General features: G+C 50.9%; 6 protein-coding genes across 6 annotated transcripts; 2 read left to right on the top strand and 4 right to left on the bottom strand.

Moving 5' to 3' along the window:
- Positions 1-1,870: 1,870 nt before the first annotated feature.
- Positions 1,871-4,092, bottom strand: Z519_11516 (uncharacterized protein; the record flags this gene model as incomplete). The annotated part of the gene is made up of 2 exons (XM_016769227.1): positions 1,871-3,770; positions 3,824-4,092. The coding sequence occupies 2 exons, from the start codon at positions 4,090-4,092 to the stop codon at positions 1,871-1,873; spliced, it is 2,169 nt and encodes a 722-aa protein (XP_016614600.1).
- An 869-nt stretch (positions 4,093-4,961) lies between these two features.
- Z519_11515 (uncharacterized protein) lies at positions 4,962-6,740 on the bottom strand (the record flags this gene model as incomplete). Its single annotated transcript, XM_016769226.1, has 4 exons — positions 4,962-5,320; positions 5,377-5,575; positions 5,629-6,034; positions 6,088-6,740. The coding sequence occupies 4 exons, from the start codon at positions 6,738-6,740 to the stop codon at positions 4,962-4,964; spliced, it is 1,617 nt and encodes a 538-aa protein (XP_016614599.1).
- A 1,274-nt stretch (positions 6,741-8,014) lies between these two features.
- Positions 8,015-11,139, bottom strand: Z519_11514 (uncharacterized protein; the record flags this gene model as incomplete). Its single annotated transcript, XM_016769225.1, has 3 exons — positions 8,015-8,835; positions 8,894-9,106; positions 9,159-11,139. The coding sequence occupies 3 exons, from the start codon at positions 11,137-11,139 to the stop codon at positions 8,015-8,017; spliced, it is 3,015 nt and encodes a 1,004-aa protein (XP_016614598.1).
- A 931-nt stretch (positions 11,140-12,070) lies between these two features.
- Z519_11513 (uncharacterized protein) lies at positions 12,071-13,841 on the top strand (the record flags this gene model as incomplete). The annotated part of the gene is made up of 2 exons (XM_016769224.1): positions 12,071-13,259; positions 13,351-13,841. The coding sequence occupies 2 exons, from the start codon at positions 12,071-12,073 to the stop codon at positions 13,839-13,841; spliced, it is 1,680 nt and encodes a 559-aa protein (XP_016614597.1).
- A 420-nt stretch (positions 13,842-14,261) lies between these two features.
- On the top strand, positions 14,262-16,009 carry Z519_11512 (uncharacterized protein; the record flags this gene model as incomplete). The annotated part of the gene is made up of 2 exons (XM_016769223.1): positions 14,262-15,914; positions 15,965-16,009. The coding sequence occupies 2 exons, from the start codon at positions 14,262-14,264 to the stop codon at positions 16,007-16,009; spliced, it is 1,698 nt and encodes a 565-aa protein (XP_016614596.1).
- A 270-nt stretch (positions 16,010-16,279) lies between these two features.
- On the bottom strand, positions 16,280-17,369 carry Z519_11511 (uncharacterized protein; the record flags this gene model as incomplete). The annotated part of the gene is made up of 2 exons (XM_016769222.1): positions 16,280-16,809; positions 16,856-17,369. The coding sequence occupies 2 exons, from the start codon at positions 17,367-17,369 to the stop codon at positions 16,280-16,282; spliced, it is 1,044 nt and encodes a 347-aa protein (XP_016614595.1).
- Between the last annotated feature and the right edge of the window lie 2,362 nt (positions 17,370-19,731).

Raw genomic sequence — 19,731 nt, 5'->3', positions numbered from 1 at the left:
AAGGCTGCATTGTTGCCAGCCACGAAAACCTAAATATCGCGGCCCATGTGCTAGTTAAGTGTCAAGATACGTGCCACGAGCTTCATGGTTCTTCTGGACTTCCGGCAGTAGGTTCCCTATTATTGGATAGGTGCAGTCGTTGTTTGGGGGCCGATTTGAGAGGATATGCTTACACATGGCAGCCAGGAACAGCCAGCCTCGTTGTGGGCTGCTAGAAAAGACAGGAGCAGCAAGCCAAAGCGATGCTCGTTTCGCGCTGTGATGAACTGTTGGTGGATGTGAGCTCATCGTTGCCGCGACTTCACAATCATTTTCAGGAGCAATATTTAGCCCTGGGGCTCGAGCCTCAACCAGAAGTCTCCTCACTCAAATTCCTTGCGATGGAACAAAGGATTTTGCGCACCGGCATAGGCGAGGCTTAGCTGAAATAAATATCTAGCTGCGAGGCTAGTGTATGCGATATCTGGGGAGCCAGATCGGAGCCCGGCCACAGGCGCCTAGTGAGGCTGGTGAGGCCAGTGAGGCCGTCGGGCAGAAGTCCCAGATAAAGGTTCAGCCAAGGATCAGGTTGGATAGGATCAAACAATATTTGGTAAAGAGGTTGCATGTTCGCGAGCAATATAGATACCTATGCAAGCTGGATTCAATAAGTGGCAGAATCTGTTCACGGAATATATATCTGAAGAGTGCTCAATAGCGTCAGAGCGGCCGCTATTTTGAATATAATTGACAGTACTCGATATAGGGTGAATGACAGAAGGTCGCTATTCCTAAAGGTAACCAACATACTTGATGTGAATGAAGGGCACTTTCGATCTAACAGTGAATCACTCTACTCTCGTCAGGCTGTGCCACTTATTTTTGAATGCGGTTTACTAGGTTACCTTCTGCGCGTCTGGAGTGGTATTGTACGGAGTATTCTGCACACGCTCAACGTTTAAGCTCGTCTGACTCCCTACATATTAGTAACAATACGTATCTATTTAAAGATTCCTGCTACCGGCCAATTCGTTTCACCCCGTCCATCGGGCAGACAGCAGTGTTATATCTGCACAAGGCTGAGCGGTAACCTCCTGGAGGGGACTTCGCATTGCAATCACCTGTTTTCACAATTATCTCTCAGGAATGCGACGCTTTGAGCCCAGCCCCACCTCTTTTGAGACATAATTGAAAGGCCTTTGATACACTCAACATGCCATCTTTGACATGTTGACCCTTCAATGCCTTGTACAAGACTCACGCCTTGTCACACGCTTGACCAGCTAACGATAGACTCTGCGACCGACGGAGGATTGGAAAGTCTAAAGTAGGAAAGAACGACGCGTCGACGCTCACCCTACCGTATGGCGTACCCCGAGTCCGGGAGGCTAGAGTGTTCTCCAAGTTGGGATTGTCAAAGATTCCTTCTCCATCGAATCCGTGCCGTCATTTTCCCGATTCTGACATACTGGCGTCCACGTGAGCAAGTAAATAGTCTTTCGGCCGGGGACGGAAGGAAGTGTTCGTGTTGACAAGGGAACTTCTGGGAAATTTAATTCGATGGGGGAGTGAGGGGAAGGCCCTCGTACCATAAACTGTGACACTCATCGACCCTGCGAAAATACGAGGTGGAACTATTCGCCGAGCTTCGAAACCAATCCAAGTCGGCAAGGCGGGATAATATTTTGGGCTTGGAATCGTTCTTCCACTGTCCCTGACCCCCTTTCCTGAGAAACTCAGTGTCCGGGAGATTCCACAACCGACCTGTTGATACGGTCGAATGCCCACCTCAAGAGTGGACATCGCTCATGCAGGCTAGTTACCTCTGTAACCAGGCAGCAAGGTAGAAACAGTCGACCACTTGGGTGACACACTCGTGGTGTAGAATTTGTCAAGCGGCATTCGGGTTTATTGATGAAGATGGACCCACTCTCTGCTCTGTTTCCGTTCGTGGGTCACCATCAACTTTCCTCAGACATTCTTGCCCGTGCTGTCTGAGACCGTCTTGGAGACGAGCCAACAACTTGTTTAGAAGCCACTCGCTTTCAGGTTTGTCTGCCATCAACGGACTGTCGCGTCCCATCCAGCTCCATTTGGTGATTTGGGTATCACTCTGTTGGTCCGGATCATGGCTTGGCTTGGAGGGAGTTCGCCTTTCCTGACTCCCTCGTCCTTTCTGCTGTGCATCAAACCTCTCCTTCAGGCTAGGATAGCGCTGGATTCCTTCTGCCTGGGGTCGGCGATAATGCCGATTATCATTTTCACCTTCGCCGAGGAGGCTCAAATAGAAGGCCCATTCAGCATAGCTGTACTTCTTGTGTGGCGTGGCTTTCACGTCGTTCCAGACCTTTCGAATGTGCGAGACGAGGAGCCGCCCATAATAGTCTTCGTTGCTGCCAATATTATCGCCAGAGGTCTTTTCTTCGGCCCTTCCATGCATGTTGGATAGTGTGAGATCCTCGGCGATCTGCTGCCGGCGCACCTTGAACAGCCTAGGATTGAGCTCTTGGAATCGTTCAATATCCCTGGCCTCATCATCACCCCGATTATCCGCGGGCCTGTCGGAGCTAAGATCAAGGGGAATCAATCCCAGAGTCGATTTGTACAGGCCTAGCTTCAATCGATCCATAATACCACGATTCTCGCTTGGAAGAATTGTGACCTCTCCGATCCAAATGGTGAATTCCTTGGCCACTTTAACCACAGTGTCACTCATGTTGGAAATAAGAATGGTTAATGTAGGTACAGCCATCAGCGTCCAAAAGACGAACCATGGTTTACCGCTGTTGCTCGTCGGTTGGAAGTCTCCATAACCAATCGTCAGCAAGGAGGTGTAAGAGAAGTAGAGTGCGACAAAGTACGACCAGTTTTGGCTCTCTTCAGTTTTTGTAAAGACGAGGGCTCCGACGGTCCACAATAGAGCAAAGGCAAGAGTAGAGGCGAACAAGCGGAACCATCTTTTCTTTAGCGAGGCCAAGTGTTGTACGCGTCGCATCGCCTCGAATTCTGCGTGGTGCAGTTCCATCTCTCCGATCTTATGAGCCCGGGGGTTGCGAGTCAGAATGGCCGCGATTTCCTCGGACAGACCGATGACCTTGCCTCTCTTTTTGCCTGATTGGGCAGCTTGACTCGCTTTCGCTATTCTCTTTAGCACTCTTTGCCGCGTCTTTTCGGTCATCAATGAGGCCAAGTCGACCTCAGTCCGGTCCAACACCAGCGTCCGGATTGAGCCCACGACGATGCCGAGCACGAGAATACTACTAAAAGCGAAAGGGAAGAGGAGGCTGCGACCGAGATGCGTTGTTGGAACAAACGGCGAGCCGATTCCAATAGTGAGAGCGGTGAAATCGGCAAAGAATACGGCATCGAGGTATGTCCATCCTTCAACTTTGGAGTAGACCAATGCCCACAGCAATAGATAGGCAAGAAAAACGATCGTTTGCAACATTAGGGTCCGTTGAGCCGTCGTGAGCTTGAACTCATAACCGTAGTGTCCCTTGCACGCGCCGTACACGGTGACACACAGGATGTAAGAGATAAGCTGGTATAGTCCTGCAGCAAAGATAGCGTAGTAGTAGGCCTGCGACAAGACATAATTGCGCCCCTGGGCAGAATGAAGGTCGTATGCGACTTTGGCGATAGGGCCGAGAAGAAGGATTGAAGCGCACCAGAAGCCGAGTATAGTGATGGACTGGGCAACGGCAAAACGTAGCCGACGTGCCATGTGGAGCAAAAGGGCCAAGTTGGCAGTCAATGCCAGCACCAGCGATACGGCATTGGCAGCGATGAGGCTGTGCACATTCTATTAGCGGTCTGTAGCGTATGAACTATGAGCAGTCCGTACCGAGGCAGATGCTTTATGTTAAGCCTGTACTCTGTGTTGGTCACTTGAACTGTCCAGTTTTCTGTCATTGCGCAGATACTGAAGGCATTCGCAAGGGGCCCAAATGTGCCTGCCAGCAGTGGAAATACCATATTTGCATAACCCCATGTGGCTGGTTGGACATGGTTGTTTTCATCCTCGTCGGAATCCGCGTCGCAACACGGTTTGTGCCTGAGATGGTCCGGTTGATCTTCATTGCCAAATGACTCATCCGGCCTGCTGTTGCTCATGGCGCTGAGATGTCGTGGACGCAATCATATCGAACCATGGAGCACTTTAAACGGCCGTATTGTTATCCACAGCTCAGTTTGAGGAGTACTGACACCAACGAAGTGTTTTGCGCAATGATCCTGAGTGCCGAAGGAGTGCGAAGAATAGGAACTCATGAATAGTCCCGGGATGCCTGCAAATATTGACCAAAACGTAGTGTCAGAGCAAGTAAGCTGCTATACTTTTGAGTTTCCCGCTTGTCTGCCGCAATCACAAGATCGGTGAGCGCAAGAAGGGCGAGATTGGATTGGATCGCGTGTCCCCTTTTGCAGAGCCATTCTCGCCAAGGGTCTTGTACATTGCGAAGTCGAATTCCCTCCGCAGGATCCGAGGGGCCAAGCCGGTTAGAGGGAGGTGGCACAAGGGGGTTTTCGACACTCCTGGTCTTTCACAAGAGTAAGGCTCGGGTTGGGGCTCTTCCGAATATGAATTTCCGCATGCGCTGAGCGACCTTCCTGGTCGCCACTCAGGTCTCGAAAGTCCAAAAGGCGCAACGGTCATGAATTTAACAAGACATCCTATCTTCTCGCGTGGCTTCTCAGGGACCCTTTCTTGCTCTAGTGCTTCGGATATTTTCATCGCCAAAACAAGCGCGCAGTGTATCGCGCTATGCAAAGCCCTGCAATGACCGCAGAAACAAAACCGATGCAACCTCTCTACCTTAATTCCGAGTCTCATGTGGAGATGATTGGGGGCAGATATTCCAAAGTTCAGTCGAGGAAGGTCCCGAGAAGTTCTCACGTCCCATACACTCGATCTGGCAATGGTATGAGTCGGGAAACCTCAGAGAATTCACGATGATGAAATGTTACAATGTAAGAAGCGTCGACTATGGTCCTGCAGGTAGAGATGTGTCGACATTATCCGACAGTGAATGTAGCTCGGGGCCTAGATAATCGAGATCAAAATTGAGATCATCCAAACTCACATGGTTATCCAAGGCTGTTTGGAGGGCTTGGAGGTTGTTCTCCAGCAACCGCAGCTGTCTGTCGAAATATTTCGCGGGTACATTGCCAGCTAAGCTCTGCTGACGAAGAATGCAACATATAGTATCGAGGGCATTCTGGTCTTCATCTGTGAATTGAAGAGCGTCCTGGTTGCGATAAACGAAGGACCGCATAGTTTTGGCAAGGTGGAGCACTATGGCAGCAGTGAAGGCGTAACTTGCGTCAAAATAGGAATAAGTGGCTGCATATAATAGATCCGATTAGCATTTTCTCTGACTGGGAAATTGAGGTACTAACACAGTGCACCTTGGTATTGCAGCCATTCTAATATGCTCGCCGTCTCTCGCGCAGATTCCAGGGAGGCGTTATAAAATCCTCGCAACATCGATTTTGGCCCCGGATTGGCGTCGATCGTCTCCGAATGCTCCTTACTTCGTGCTTCAAAGCGGTCATTGTGGATATTGACCAAAGCAGGCCTGAGGAGCACAAGAATGGTCTAGCCCTAGTCAGTAAGAACGACAAGAAATATGCGTGGTGAAGAGAGCTGACCTGGTGATAGATGAGATGCAAGTTCGCGGTCACCCGGCTTAAGTTTAGCATTGACCCATTCAAACTCCTAGCGAGCTTCAACTTTTCCGAAAGCTCCTGCTGCCAAGCGACCAAGCCTTGATGAAATTCATCCATCTTGTCTAGGTGTTGCTGTGATAGAGAATTCCCCAGGTCAAAATTGAACAAAGAAATATGAGAGTAGGGGTTGATCGCGGTGCCTGCGTAACCGTATAACGAGGAATAGGCCTGACCTCTCAAGCGCATGAGTTCTAGGTGCGCATTGGATTCTTCAGAATCAAAGAACTCCATTATTGAGTCGCCAGAAAGACGACTGGAATCGGCATATTCAATAGTGATTTCATCGTCCAGGATACCCCACGGACGGCCTGTGGTTGAGGAAGTAAGTCTAAGCTAACAGTTAGCTCGCTTTGAGAGAGGTTGAAGCATTGACCAACATACAGGTCTTGATAATAAACGGTCCAGAACACCCGCCTCTGGTGTTCGCATTCAGCTATACGGAGATCCGAGCCCTCCGATGGGAAATCTAACGGGCTGCGGTGCAAGCCCAGTGAGAGCGCCGCACGCAAACCGAGGCCATTGTACATGTAAGCTGTGTTAATTTTGTCCATGGAAAAAGCGTAGATTGCAAGCAAGCACAAGGTCTCAATGTACTGTACGTCAGGATTCTCAGCCACCTGCTGAAGAAATGCAACGGATTGGTGATAGTAATCGGCTCCGGGGGGTTCTTTTTCTTGCAGTGCCAGTGAACGGTCTAATCCAAGGCCATTATCAGTGCTGGTGCCTCCATTGCTATTGTGGAGCTCCCCAACCGCAAGTACGGCAAGCCAAAAGCATAGCCAACCTCGGTCTTTGCTTTGAGGGGATTCTGGGTTCTGATACATTTGCGTTACCCTGGCGCGAATGTGTTGTCTTCGAAAGTAGTGCTGGTCGTGGCCAATTGCGAACTCAACGTACTGAATTAGGTGTATGCTGTGGTTGTAGGGCGGCATGCGAATCTTTACTGGTCGGCTAGCCTCCGATCCAACCGAAGGACGGGTTAGTTCGGTATCAACTGATATCTCCAACCCAGGATTCATTAAGCCAGACTCCATGTGCCCCAGGGAAGCCCATGATGGATCAAAGGAGGTTTCATCAAATGGACTAAGCTTGAGCTTCTGCACCACAATCCACGCAGTAAATTGCTCAGTGAATGTTCGGCAGGAAGGACTGGCACGATAAGTTTGTCTCGAAACTTGTTTGCCTTGGTTTGACCGACTTGAGCTGAAATCTTTTTCGGAACGTCTATAGCTGCCAATCTTTGATGCAGCAGGGATCGAGGCTCCACTGGCCGCGGTGGGTGATATTGAATGATCCTCCTTTAGGCTATTTGAAGGCAAGATAGGACCTTGTTGGCTCACCGAAGATCGTGACTTGCGAGGTGGTGGAAAAATGCATGGCGAATCAGATAGTGTGCAATTTCTACACGGAACACCTAGCCTCTAGTCAGTGTAACGTGCGCCGGGCTTCCAGTGTCTCGTTCATACCGCCCAAGCACTTAATTCTTTTCGCGTGACACCGGGAGCACCTGTCGTGAGCTGTCAGCGCTTCAACGCTCAGTCAGATCGACTGTGTAAACAAGAAGGCAGGCTTGTGGGGAATAGCAGACGCTTGTTTCCTACGCGGTGTGTAATAAATCGGCTCCGCTCTTGGTACATCAGGAGTCCCGTTAAATGTCACCGACGAAAGAGAAATTGGTGGGGATGATGTGTGCCACATTGTTGCGAACTCGGCCAGTTACTCCTCTTCAGCCAGAAGCTGCTCTGTAAGGCATCATCACGAGACATTAAGAAATGTGAGATACCCTAATGTTCTAGAGGTATATTCGACGGGCATTTATCGTGTTGGAAGATATCAAGTGTGATACAAAGAGAGTCAATGAAGAATCGTCGGCATATCGGAATATTCCAGTCGATGGGTTGATCTGGGTTCTCCACGTGACTCAAAATCTCCCCGTTTCACGTGATAGACAAACAGCTCTTGGCACGCCCCAATACGGATTAGTGCTTCCCTCCTGATCCTTGCTCGCCTGCCACTTTCGACTTCGTCAAATCGCGCTTAATCGCGTCCAAACTGCTATGGCACTCTTTAATGAGCCCCAGCAAAGCAAGAGGGTGTCTCTGCATCCATCGTGCACAGCAGGACCATGTGTATTCAGTCAAGGCCTGTTTCATCGAAGAATTTGATTACACTTCAACGCGACATGAGCTCTCACAGGGTAGTGAGGACTGATGGCAATGGTTTGTCTTAATGCACATATGGGCATCTTTCTCAACAGGTAGTGACACGCCAATGTCTTTAGATACCTGCAGTCCAACTTCTAGGACCCTCATATTGCGCAGGCTGTCGTATCTGCGTATTCAAGAACAACACTCTTGGGCTCAACAAAGACACCCAAAGGACAATAATCTATGCTGTATCCGAATGCTTGCGGTCCGCCATACTCCAGACCTCTTTTTGTGTCCGACCATCGCGGTGAGCAGGTAATCCCAAGTACCGTCACAAGCAGCCCATATCGAAATTCCGGAACACCGAGGGCACATCCAGATTGCGTGTCGAGAACAGAGATCAGGTCAGGAACTGTTGCCAGGTATGTCTCACTTCCATCTTTGGCGATATGCTTTGCATATATATTTTCGTTCTTGAACGGAATCTTGACAACCCCTCCTTCAGCAACTGCCGCTCTCTCATGCCTCTGTTCCTCCTCGTCTTTTTCGGCTTGGGCTATGGTTATTTCCCCGTAAGAATGTCCTTTGAAAACCCTTCGTTCCACTGCCGTGATCTTCCCTCGGAAGAGGATCTTCGCCGTGGTTGGACCGCCGACTTCGTCTATGATTTGTTCAGCAACTGTATGTATCGTGCTTTCTTGTTGAGCACGGGCTACCGTCCTGCCAATGCGCCAGGAGAGCGACAAAGTGTTGATGACTCCGTAAGACCTCACACGGTCCGTCGTCGTTGGCCTGGCTGCCATGCCGACTCTAGAACCCATCTCCGAACAAGAAGCTCGCAAGGCACGATCAACTATTTCATCGTCAGGCGACTTCGTCATGATGATCGTTTTACCGTCACCCGAAGCAATTGCGCACGGAGTCAGCTGTCCACTTTCATGGACGGCAATTGTGGTTTGCCAGTATGTCGGATATGCTCGACCTGAGATCGTGTCAGCAAACTCACTGATAGCTGTGCGGTGCGAAGATGAGGCACGAACCCATCCAGTCTGCGTCAATTACTGGTCTATTAAACGCATGAGACGAGCCTATGAGCAAAGGCTCTAAGCCGTTGGCTCCTCCGATTTCGAGGCCCATGATGGCATCGAATGTTTGATGACCTAGATACTCCATCAGGTCTGCCACGGCGGTTATGCACTCTGAAGAGTTCAATCGCTCAATCGACACAGCCGGCGATCCCATCATACCACCCCCTGTTATCATGTCAGCGACAAAACAGGCAACGATGTGGTTCGTCGAACTCACAGTATATGAGGGCATCGTCCCGTAGGGAGGAGCTATCGATTATACGAATCGTACAACCTGCACGGATTTGATCTCGCAATTTGAGGAATTCGGCCTTGGGTGAACCGCCACCCGCACAACCCAAGATATAGCATCCTACACTTAGCCACTCAAGGTCGGTCTCTGAAACAATCCACTCATGGACACCAGTATCCGTATTCAGTCTGATCAAAGGCCGATATGCGTCAAAATCGAACTTGCCGCTAACAATCTCTTCCTTTGAAGACAGCGAGAGGTCTTTGACCCAGTCGGCAAGAGCTTCACTTGTATCATCTTCCACATCGGGGACGGTTTTGCTCTCAGCAACATAATCAAGAGACAGATCTCCGACTGCTTTGACAAGGACGCGAATTTGCCCGGAAACGTATGGTATCGGCAGGGTGTCAATCTCGACCACTGTGACGGTACTTGGGTCGGCGCCGCCTTTCACAGCTTTTGCAACGGCTTGGGTTTTTGCGTCTTCCATAACTTCGGATAAGGACATATCGGTAATGCTATAGATAGCATCCACCGAGCCACACACTCTCGATATCGCGGCCCCGACGGCGTTCGCAACGGAATGAAAATTTGGTACCACAACTTGAGACACACCTTCGAGTTCTAGCGGACAGACAACAGAACCTCCACCAACCAAAATCACCGGCAATGGTGCTGGCGTTAGCTTCAACCGGTCGATGACACGTTCAAGCATCTTCTTCGTCCTAGCGCGAACACGCTGTATCATTTCAGGCTTAATATCGCTGACCAACTTCGGGTCCCCAATATCAAGACCTCCGGCAACCGCAACATCAGTGGCTGTACAAGTGTCACCGCCAAATACCCTTGACCTAGTAGTCAGCTGGTATCCAACCGAATCCGGCCCGATGGAGACATCCGTTTCCCGTTCGCGTATTATCGACCCCCCTCCGAGGCCGATTGATTCTAGGTGAGGCATAGGGAAGTTCATTGTCACCCCTGCCACACTGACGTAGGCTGAGGCTGCCCGAGGAAATCCTGATGGTAAGAGAACTCCGCAATCTGTCGTCGTACCACCAACGTCAATTACAATTGTTGACGTACGTTCTTCGCCCTGCATTCCCAGTTGTCCAAGGCCAAGATAGGCCGCTCCTCGCATGGAATTTGTGGGACCCGAGGAAAATGTCTTGATGGGCAGCTTTGCGGCCGAGGTGGAATCGATGACTGTACCATCATTCTGAGAGATGAATAGTGCGCAGTCGAGCCTTAACCGCCCCATGGCAGCACGAAAGCCACGGATCGTCCGCCTCGCAAACCTCAGAATGGATGCATTTAATATGGAAGCATTTTCTCTTTCCAATAAACCGATATTCGAGACTTCGGATGAGCAGACAATGTCGACATCGTTGAGTCGCTGTTGCATTATGGCCCGAACGCGATTCTCTTGGTGAAAATGCTGATCGATAGGAGAGAAAATTCCCGAGATGACGACGGCCTTGATCCCGAGCCTCTCAATCGCCTCACACTCTTTCATAACTTGCTCCTCATTGATCGGAGCTTCCTGAGCGCCATCAATGTGGAGGCCTCCGTCAATATAGCCATGGTAGCCGCGGAGGAGGTCAGCCAGCGCTGGGGGAAAGTCCGAAAAGGGAGGGATGTCTCTGGTATAACTTCTTGACAGTCGAATGACAGCCACTTTCGACAGCCGATGTACATCGCGTTCGATAACTGCATTCAAAAAGTGTGTAGTCCCAACAATGAGGCAGGAGATTTCGGACACGCGGTCCCCGGCCTGTTTCAGCACGTTACCAACGGCAGTCTCGATACCGTCAGTCACATTTGGACTTGTTGTTGGTGTCTTATGCCAGGCCAGTACTCCACGATTGGGCTGATGAACTGCGTCCAAGTCAAGAAGCACGGCATCCGTATTCGTGCCTCCGACATCGACGCCAATCCTCAGAGTTCGTTTTGCCCGGATTGAACCCATTAAAATGCGAGATCAGTCCCGAAATACAATTATTGCTCTAAGGATCCGAGAGCGGTGCGGTTTATCGTGGATGATAGCTCACCAAAGCAATTTCATTCAGTTTAAGGAGGTCGACTACCCATATGGCCAGACAAGGAAGGTTTGGGATCAGATATGTAGGCGCGGCAGTCCAGATCTCTTACCGTTTTGTCATGTTCTTGACAAAGATGTTCCTTGTCATTCGGCAACTCCTGTCGCGGGGATGGAGTTTGAGGCAAGTTCAACGCGTTTACAATACGACTTCCAGGCACCTGAAGCACGATCCCCAAAGGAACTTGCAAAAGCTGATCCATGCGCGTCTTTACCTATCTTTCTACGAGCCTGAACTAGTTAGTTTGCGGCAAGACCTCCATAGATAGGTTTAGATAGGCATGTCGCCTATGTCCGCAGCCTGGGATACTCCTCATTGGTCGACTACGCCCTAAGATAGGTGACGGCGATCGTTGCCCCACAAAACATAATCGACAGAATACTCGTGGGTTTGGCAGGCGGCTGCTAAATGGTAGTGGCTACTAACAAGCCTCTCCTCGCACTCTTGAGAGTCTGGTATTTGTCCTGGCGGCTGTTGGCGCTCGGGTGCTGACGTGAATCTAGACCGCTTCCCGAGGAGGTTCGGTACCAGAATTACATTCACCCTACATTGGCAAGGGGTCTTCAAGATTCAAGAAAGTTCCCTATCTTCTAGTGATGGTGCAGCTTGGACGAACGATAACGACTCTTCCTTCATTAAGCGGCTGGAATCACATATGTACGGCAACCTGCTGACCAGAGTCACCATAAACATCCCTCGCACAATCGACAAACATTGAGTCCTTCTTCATTCCAACACGGCCTGCTGTAGACCGGCCTGCTTCTGCGACCTGCTTTCCATTTCACTTCCAGACCTTTCACGATGAAGCTGCCAAACTTCAGACCACACTCCTTCCACCTGCGGCTCCAGGGTGAATCCTCAATCTGGATCAACGATGACATTCGACCTCTCCCTCCTTCACGCCGCCTTTGGGATACTTGGGCATACATCTCATTCTGGGCCATCAATCAAATTGCCCTGAGTAACTGGCAGCTGGGAGCGTCCCTCATTGCAGTCGGTCTGTCCGTCTGGCAGACTATGATCGCCGTCATCATTGGCAAGCTTATTATCGCCGGAGTCGCGATATGTAATGGAATGGTCGGTGCAACCTGGCATATTGGATTTCCAGTTCTATCGCGTGGCATATGGGGTGTCTGGGGATCCTATGTCATCATCATCCAGCGGATTGTTCTGAGTCTAACCTGGTTCTGCGTACAATCCTGGACAGGTGGTCTCTGCGTCACAGCAGTTCTCAGTTCCATCTTCTCCTCCTTCCAGCACATGGAGAACACCCTCCCGAAGTCTGCAAATACCACGACCAAATCATTGACCGGTTGGATAGTGTACAACATCATTACCATACCCATGCTCTACATCCCCCCTGAGAAGACTCGGCGGTTGTTATTCGTAATGAATTTGATCTCTGTTGTCACACTCATCTCAATGATGATATACGTCCTGTCTACTGCTGGGGGCGGCGGTCCACTACTGTCAGCCCCCGCGGCGGCACAATCTGGCAGTCAATTAGGATGGGCCATCGTGCAGGGTATAACGACGGTGATCGGGGGTATCGCAGTGGGGCTCACAAATCAAACCGATTACTCTCGGTTTGCTCGCCGACCAGGCGACCAGATTTTCGGCCAGTGGTTCTCCATCATCACCTTGGGGACAATCCTGCCGCTGTTTGGGTGTCTCACGAGCTCGGCATCTATCAAGCTATACGGCCAAGCCTACTGGAATCCACCTGACCTCCTGCTCCGCTGGCTTGATGATAACTATAATGCTAAATCTCGGGCTGCAGCCTTCTTTGGTGGCTGTGGACTGGTGGTCTGCCAGCTTGCGATTAACACTATTGACAATGCGTTCTCGGCTGGCATGGACATGGCTGGTTTGTTGCCGAAGTACTTCAACATCAGGCGAGGTGCTTACCTGGCTCTCATCCTTTCCATTGCCATGTGCCCATGGGAGCTGCTTGCCTCTGCGGGGACTTTCATCAGTGTTATGGGTGCCTGTAGGTCTTTCTCCTTTTTGCTGCGCAACTTTCCTTTTGCTGTCCAGCATATGCACGATTCGAGCAAGCTAGCTAACGATAATCCTGATAGATTCCGTCTTCCTGGGACCCATGTGTGGCATTCAGATCTGCGACTATTTTATCATCCGCACTCGCCGGATGAAGTTGTCGGCTTTATACACACCCTCCCCAACGGGCATCTACTATTATTTCCACGGCACCAATCCGCGGGCATTTGTGGCTTGGATTTGTGGTTGGGCTCCACAATTACCTGGATTCATTGCCAACGTCAACCCAAGCGTGAGTGTGCCAAAAGCTTGCATGGACATGTTCTACCTCGCCTTCCCACTCGGGCTGGCCATCAGCTTCACGATATACCTTGGACTCAACAAAGTGTTCCCACCCAAGGGCCTGGGCGAATATGACGACGTTGACTATTATGGTACCTTTACAAGCGACGAGGCTGCCAAACTTGGAGTCTCGCTTCTGGAAGACACACCCGGCGAGGAAAAAGACGGGCAACTTAGCTATCCGGTGGACCGGAAGATCATGGAGAAGGAGATTTACGAAGCGGGGACTTAGAGCTGGCGGGGGGTACTGTGGTTATTGAATTCCTGAATCTTTTCACGCGAGTGCTCTACTAGGTCCTAGGTACGATGGGAGTGAAAGAGTCAAAACAGTCTTGAACGGTGTAAATGGAGACTGCCAGTTAGGTCTATATGCTCCACCATAGTATATATGCTCCGCCGTATGCGGTCTACGTTCACAACTGGGTTTTGAACGGCAAAGCCTGACACTGTGCCTTTGTTTCCATCTTCACATTAGAAATTGTCACCCACCAAAACAGTCGCTGGTCGGATGCCTCGAGGGAGACCCAGAAATGTGGTGCAACCGTGCAACTACTGTGGGAAGCAGTTCCAACGGCGGGAACATTTGGTGCGGCACGAGCGCACGCGTACGAAGGCCGGGTGCAAAATCAAGGTGTTGAGGACTCTACTGACAATGAGCAGATACGCGCGAGACGCCGTTTGCTTGCCAATGCGGCCAGGCCTTCACCAGAAAGTAAGCAAGCACCTGTTCTCTCGCCTTGGGAGATTTGCGCATAACCCTTCACCCAGAGACCTCCTGTCGCGTCACATCAGGTTATCACACGCCCAGCGCACCGATGCCCCGTTAGTCGATGAGGATCATCATGAACCGGGCGGGTTGCACGCGGACGAGACAGCAGTGAATGATCTAGACCTCCTTTTTGATCCGGAGCTGTTCATGCAAGATATGCTACCGCCCGCCCTGTTTGATTTTGACGCCGATTGCCCTTTCAATGACGACCAAACACACCTTCAATCTCCGGGCTCCAACGACTTCCCTCGCTTCAGCTCTCGTCTGCCAGACTTAGTCGATGCAGAACGTTCACCTAACAGTGATGTGGATCATAGCGGAGCTTTCGCAGATCTTACAGGTATCTTACCCTGGTCTTTCTCCGAGCCTGCTTACGAAGGTTTCTGCCTCGAAGTCGAGTCCTACTCGGCAGTTTTTCCGGGCAATTGGCAGGTGCCGTCACGGAATGCCTTGAGCCGTAATCTGGAATCATACTTCCGCTGTTTTCAAGAAAACCTCCCTTTCCTTCACTCCGCAACGTTCTCAGTCGCAAAAACGGATGTCGAATTACTGCTGGCGGCCGCCGCTCTTGGAGCCCAGAACCGATTTGAAACCTCCTGTTCTTGTTGCTTGTACTTTATGGCGAAAGCCATATTTGAGGAGAAGACACGTCGGCAGGGCCTCGAGCTATCAACTGGGTTGCTATCAGGACGAAATCATCCGATGCTTGAAAGAAGGGATGGACTTGGAAAGATCCAAACGCTCATCCTGCTCATTACTTATGCGTCATGGGCTGGAGAGGACGCCTTGCCTGACGCATTATCTATGGGGGGACAATTGAGCATGCTTGTCCGACAGCATCAGTTCTCCGAGTCGGATGTTCCCGCAGACGTGGATGGTCGGCTGATGGATGCCGCTGCGAAGGAACAGGCCTGGTGTGAGTGGGTGTCTGCCGAGGAGCGGAGGAGGACCTTACTTGCCGCGTTTGTGCTTCTTAGCCTACACAACATCGCCTATGACACCCCTCCGCAGCTCTTCAACCACGAGATATGCGTCTTCCTGCCGAGCTGCATGGAGCCATGGAAGGCCACCGACGCAGCACATTGGCATCGGAGCAATCCTCCCAGTCAACGTCTATTTCGACAAGCACTCCAGTCGCTCTTCGATGGTGTTGTGTCTCCATTGTCTTCATTTGCTGACTATGTCCTCATTCATGGTTTGCTTCAACAAATAAGCATCGCCAATCGTGACGCTAAGGGAAAATCTATCCAGCCAGATGCAGTCAAAGCTTTTGAGAACGCCCTGCACACGTGGCAATCATCCTGGGAGCTCACCCATGAGTCTACTCTTGATCCACTGTCAGAGAAAGGACCTCTTGGACTGAACGCAACCGCCCTGCTTCGCCTGGCCTATATTCGACTAAGCTCACACTCAGCACCGTGCCGCGCGCTTTTGTCAAGAGATATCAGAAACCTTGTGATTGAAAAGGCCCATACAGAGAGGTCACCTCGGGTGGATCGAGCTGTCCTACATGCTGCGCATGCATTGAGTATACCAGTACGTTTAGGCATAGGGCTGGTTACCCATACTCGGTTCCCATTTCGAAGTATCGAGCATTCTCTGAGCAGCCTCGAATGTGCCTTATTGCTTAAAGATTGGCTTGGAATGATTGCGACGGTCACCAGAACCTGCGGCCCAGGCGCATTGCGCAAGACTGAGCGCAAGCTCCTGGGAATCATCGCCGGAATTATCAGAGAGACGTCTCTGGCAGGGACGCTGAATATTCACGAAAATGAGTCATCCCGCTATCACCGAATGGCCACGACAATATTAAAACTATGGACTCAAATATTTCGAGGTGTCCATGTCCTTGAGATTGATACATTCATTGCCTCTGGTCTTCAATTTCTGGCAGACGGTGCCTAGTTCAGGTTTATGCACACTTTGCCAATGTGTTGACCCGATGCTACATATTTCAAAGCCGCGATGATATCGTCCCGATTGAATGCGAATGTTCTGTCCACTGGCACGGGTAAATCACGGCTACCAATAAATTGCACGGCTTCCTCAAGCTGCTGTTTGGATCCAGCTAGAATGCCGTGCAGCAGGGCGCCTTTGGAAAGTGCCAATAGCGTCACGTCGGGCACCTGGTCCTGGGGTATGCTTGCGAGGAAGCCGACCAAGGATATGGTCCCACCCATGGCAGCACACTCTATACTCTGTTGAATTGTGCCGATTCCGCCGTTCTCAATGACATGGTCGGCTCCCTGCCCGTTGGTGAGGCGCTGCACTTCAGCAGCCCAGTTCGGGTGTGTCTTGTAGTTGATCGTGTGGTCAACGCCATATTTGACTTTCACCTTTGCAAGCTTCTCATCGCTGGACGATGTGATGATTGTGGTTGCGCCAGCTGCCCTTGCGAAAATGAGAGCGGTCAATGCGACTCCTCCCGTTCCTGCAATCATGAGTTGCTACCTTGATCTCCGTTCCGGGTATCATACCTTGAATAAGTACTGTCTGGCCAGGTTTTAATGGCAAGCAGCCATAGAAGCAATTCCACACTGTTGTTCCCGTGGCGACCGCGGCGGACCATTGCGTAAAGGTATGGAGTGATCTGGGCAGCTTGACAACCTGATGTACTGGCAGGACGATGTATTCTCTGAGTACGCCGTCTTTGGACCCTCCAAGTGTGTGTTTGTCGTCCTTCACTGGACCGTACAATGCTGAAGAGCTGATGGCGGCAACCACAGCGTCGCCAACCACAATGTTGTCGACCTGCTTGCTAACCTGAAGAACCTGTCCCGCCATGTCCGTGCAAGGCACGACCTGATCGTTGACCGCAAGCGGGTAGGTGCCATTAGCTATGGCAATGTCGCGGTAGTTGATGGCAACACTGTGAATCTTGACAAGGACTTCGTAGTCGCCAATGGTCGGGACGGGCTCTTTGAATGCTTGCAACCCCTCAAAGCCACCGCCTGACGTCAACCGGAATACTGTCTGCTGCTGAGGAGACATGGCGAGGGGACAAACAGGCAACGAGCGATGCTAACGATCTTGCGATCGAAAGTGATCTGTGATATATCCTCGCAAGCTCACGATGACTTGGAACCAAGCTGTACAGCCAGCTACCAGAGACCGGAGAGTGCAATGCCCAATATATATGTGTGTCCTACAGGTTTCCGTCGATTGGCCCTCTGCACCCATGCGAGCTTTGCAACAAAGTCATATAGGAGCAGTCACTGTCAGTTTGTCATCTCGGAGAGTTTTTCTGTTCTAGCCCTTGGGGTAGAAATTCACTGTCTTTTGGGACGACAGTTAAACGAAAACACGGGCACCGCAATCACGGCCGCAATTAGGAGGACTCTGCACACCTTGACCGAAATATGGTCCGACATTTGGAACGGCCAGAAAGTCAGCCTTCGTATGCACGCTGCCGTGGACATGTTGCAGCCTGATTGGTTCGAATTTTTACCCCTGGATCCGATTCAGTACTCCACAATTTCTACCCCGACACGACCCAGTCTAGGCGGGCGGGAGGATCTTCAATCTCGGTGCTGCTTTACTATGGAAAATGCTTGGGCTGGCAACTTCCCGGACAACTCCAAAGTACTCCTTGAATGCCATAAGGACGAGGTATAGACATGGCGGATATTCGAAAGGACTACCAGTACTGAGAGCGCAGCATTGGGAATCCTCAGAGCAGAAAGACAGCTCGAAATCACCGATGCCATTGACAACACCACCTCCCATTCTTACCGACGATGACTCTGGCGATTTCATCGGCTGCTAGCACCGCCTCGGCTGCACATGATCTAGGAGAGATAAGAACACCATTGAATGGAAACCATTGGATTTGGAGCAGTTGACGGCCTACTTTGTCAGTTAGAGCGCGTGCCTGCATCTCCCCCAACCGTGTTGGTCACATGATCCTAGACGGGGCTGAATATGAGAAGGATCATCGAAAACTAGGTGAATGGGGCTGGACGTCGCTCGATAGTGTTACCGACGCCTAGCATGATGGTTTCCTAGACGAGTGCGTCAAAGCCGGTCGTCAAAACTTTGCTTTGGCGAGACCTTCGGAGGCACTTGAAAAATTAGAGGCCCGCGCGAACACATTTCTTGACTCAATCCTCACTCGGCCAGCGCCCGGTATTACAGAATCGAATGATTCATCCCTCGTTACGTATCCGGGATTGTTTCTTACGATTTCTGTCTCTCCATATGATCCGGCAATGGAACAGCCACCGCGAAGATGACACATGAACTTGAGGAATGCTACGCAACACTCACCGCAACCGCCCTCGACCAATAATGGCAGCACAAGCCATCGCTGTCATGTCCAGCCGAGAAAGATTCATCGTCTGATAAGCTCGTCTTCCTAGCGAGCGTCCTGATGCCGATGATGTACCCACACCGGAAGGACGTCTTACTTGGTCCAGCCAGTTACGAGCCAACGTGACAGATCAACGTTAGATCTCTAGCGATTCTCGATTTCTCACAAAGTATCGCCCTACCGTGACTTCGCGAGGTACTGGTCTAGCGCAGCCGAGATTTATCGCGGCAATCTCAGCCATTTTGAGTAATCCGGTTTTTCTCATTGCATCAACATATGATCCTGAAACGCCTTTGTGCACCGGGAGGAGGCTGCTTGAGGAGATGGGCCAAAGTGCAAGAATAGTGCTCCATCGTGAACACGGCCACATGTCGAGAGCCCATCCTTCGAATTGCATGGATTCGGTCGGAAAAGCCTACAATAGAACGTAACGCGTCCAGAGGGAAGAAACAGACTACTATGCAGACGAGACACCCGGTCGAATGTGATGGGCTTATCAAGTTTCGGGAGAATTAAGGGGTTTGACAGACTATAGTGAAGTCGTATGAAGGTCAAAACCCTTGAACTCAACAACGCTAACCCTCTCTCCCTCACCAGCTGGACTACTTTATCAACGCAACAATCTGTATGAGAGCACACCCAGCCTTATCCGAGCTTTTAACAGTCTTGGGTCAGTCACCCTAAGCAACGAATGCATCTCGTTCGCCAATATTAGCTCGTAACGCCGATATAATCTACAGTAAATGTGCGTCAGTTGCTTCTCGTACGCTCGGTTGCGCGGTCTCTAACCCTTCATAGTGATAAGCCGGGCATGAGCCCTGCTTCTGTTCATTTGAAGACGCTGCGGTTCCGGAGCCGACCTCTTCGCCAGAGATCCAACTTCCATGCGCACGGCAGAAGTAGGCCCGGCCGCAACGGCATTTGATCGCTCCCCACTGACCGTATTCCTGCAACCAAGCATCATGATCGTGCTTGACGGCGAGATCGGGTTCCGGACGGGGAGGAGGTTGCATAACAGATGGAGAAATTCCCGGCGTGGTCTAA

The sequence above is a fragment of the Cladophialophora bantiana genome (assembly GCF_000835475.1).
Source record: "Cladophialophora bantiana CBS 173.52 unplaced genomic scaffold supercont1.22, whole genome shotgun sequence".
NCBI lineage: Eukaryota > Fungi > Ascomycota > Eurotiomycetes > Chaetothyriales > Herpotrichiellaceae > Cladophialophora > Cladophialophora bantiana.
The sequence above is the reverse complement of the archived record's forward strand: the minus strand, read 5'-3'. Positions and strand labels throughout refer to the sequence as shown.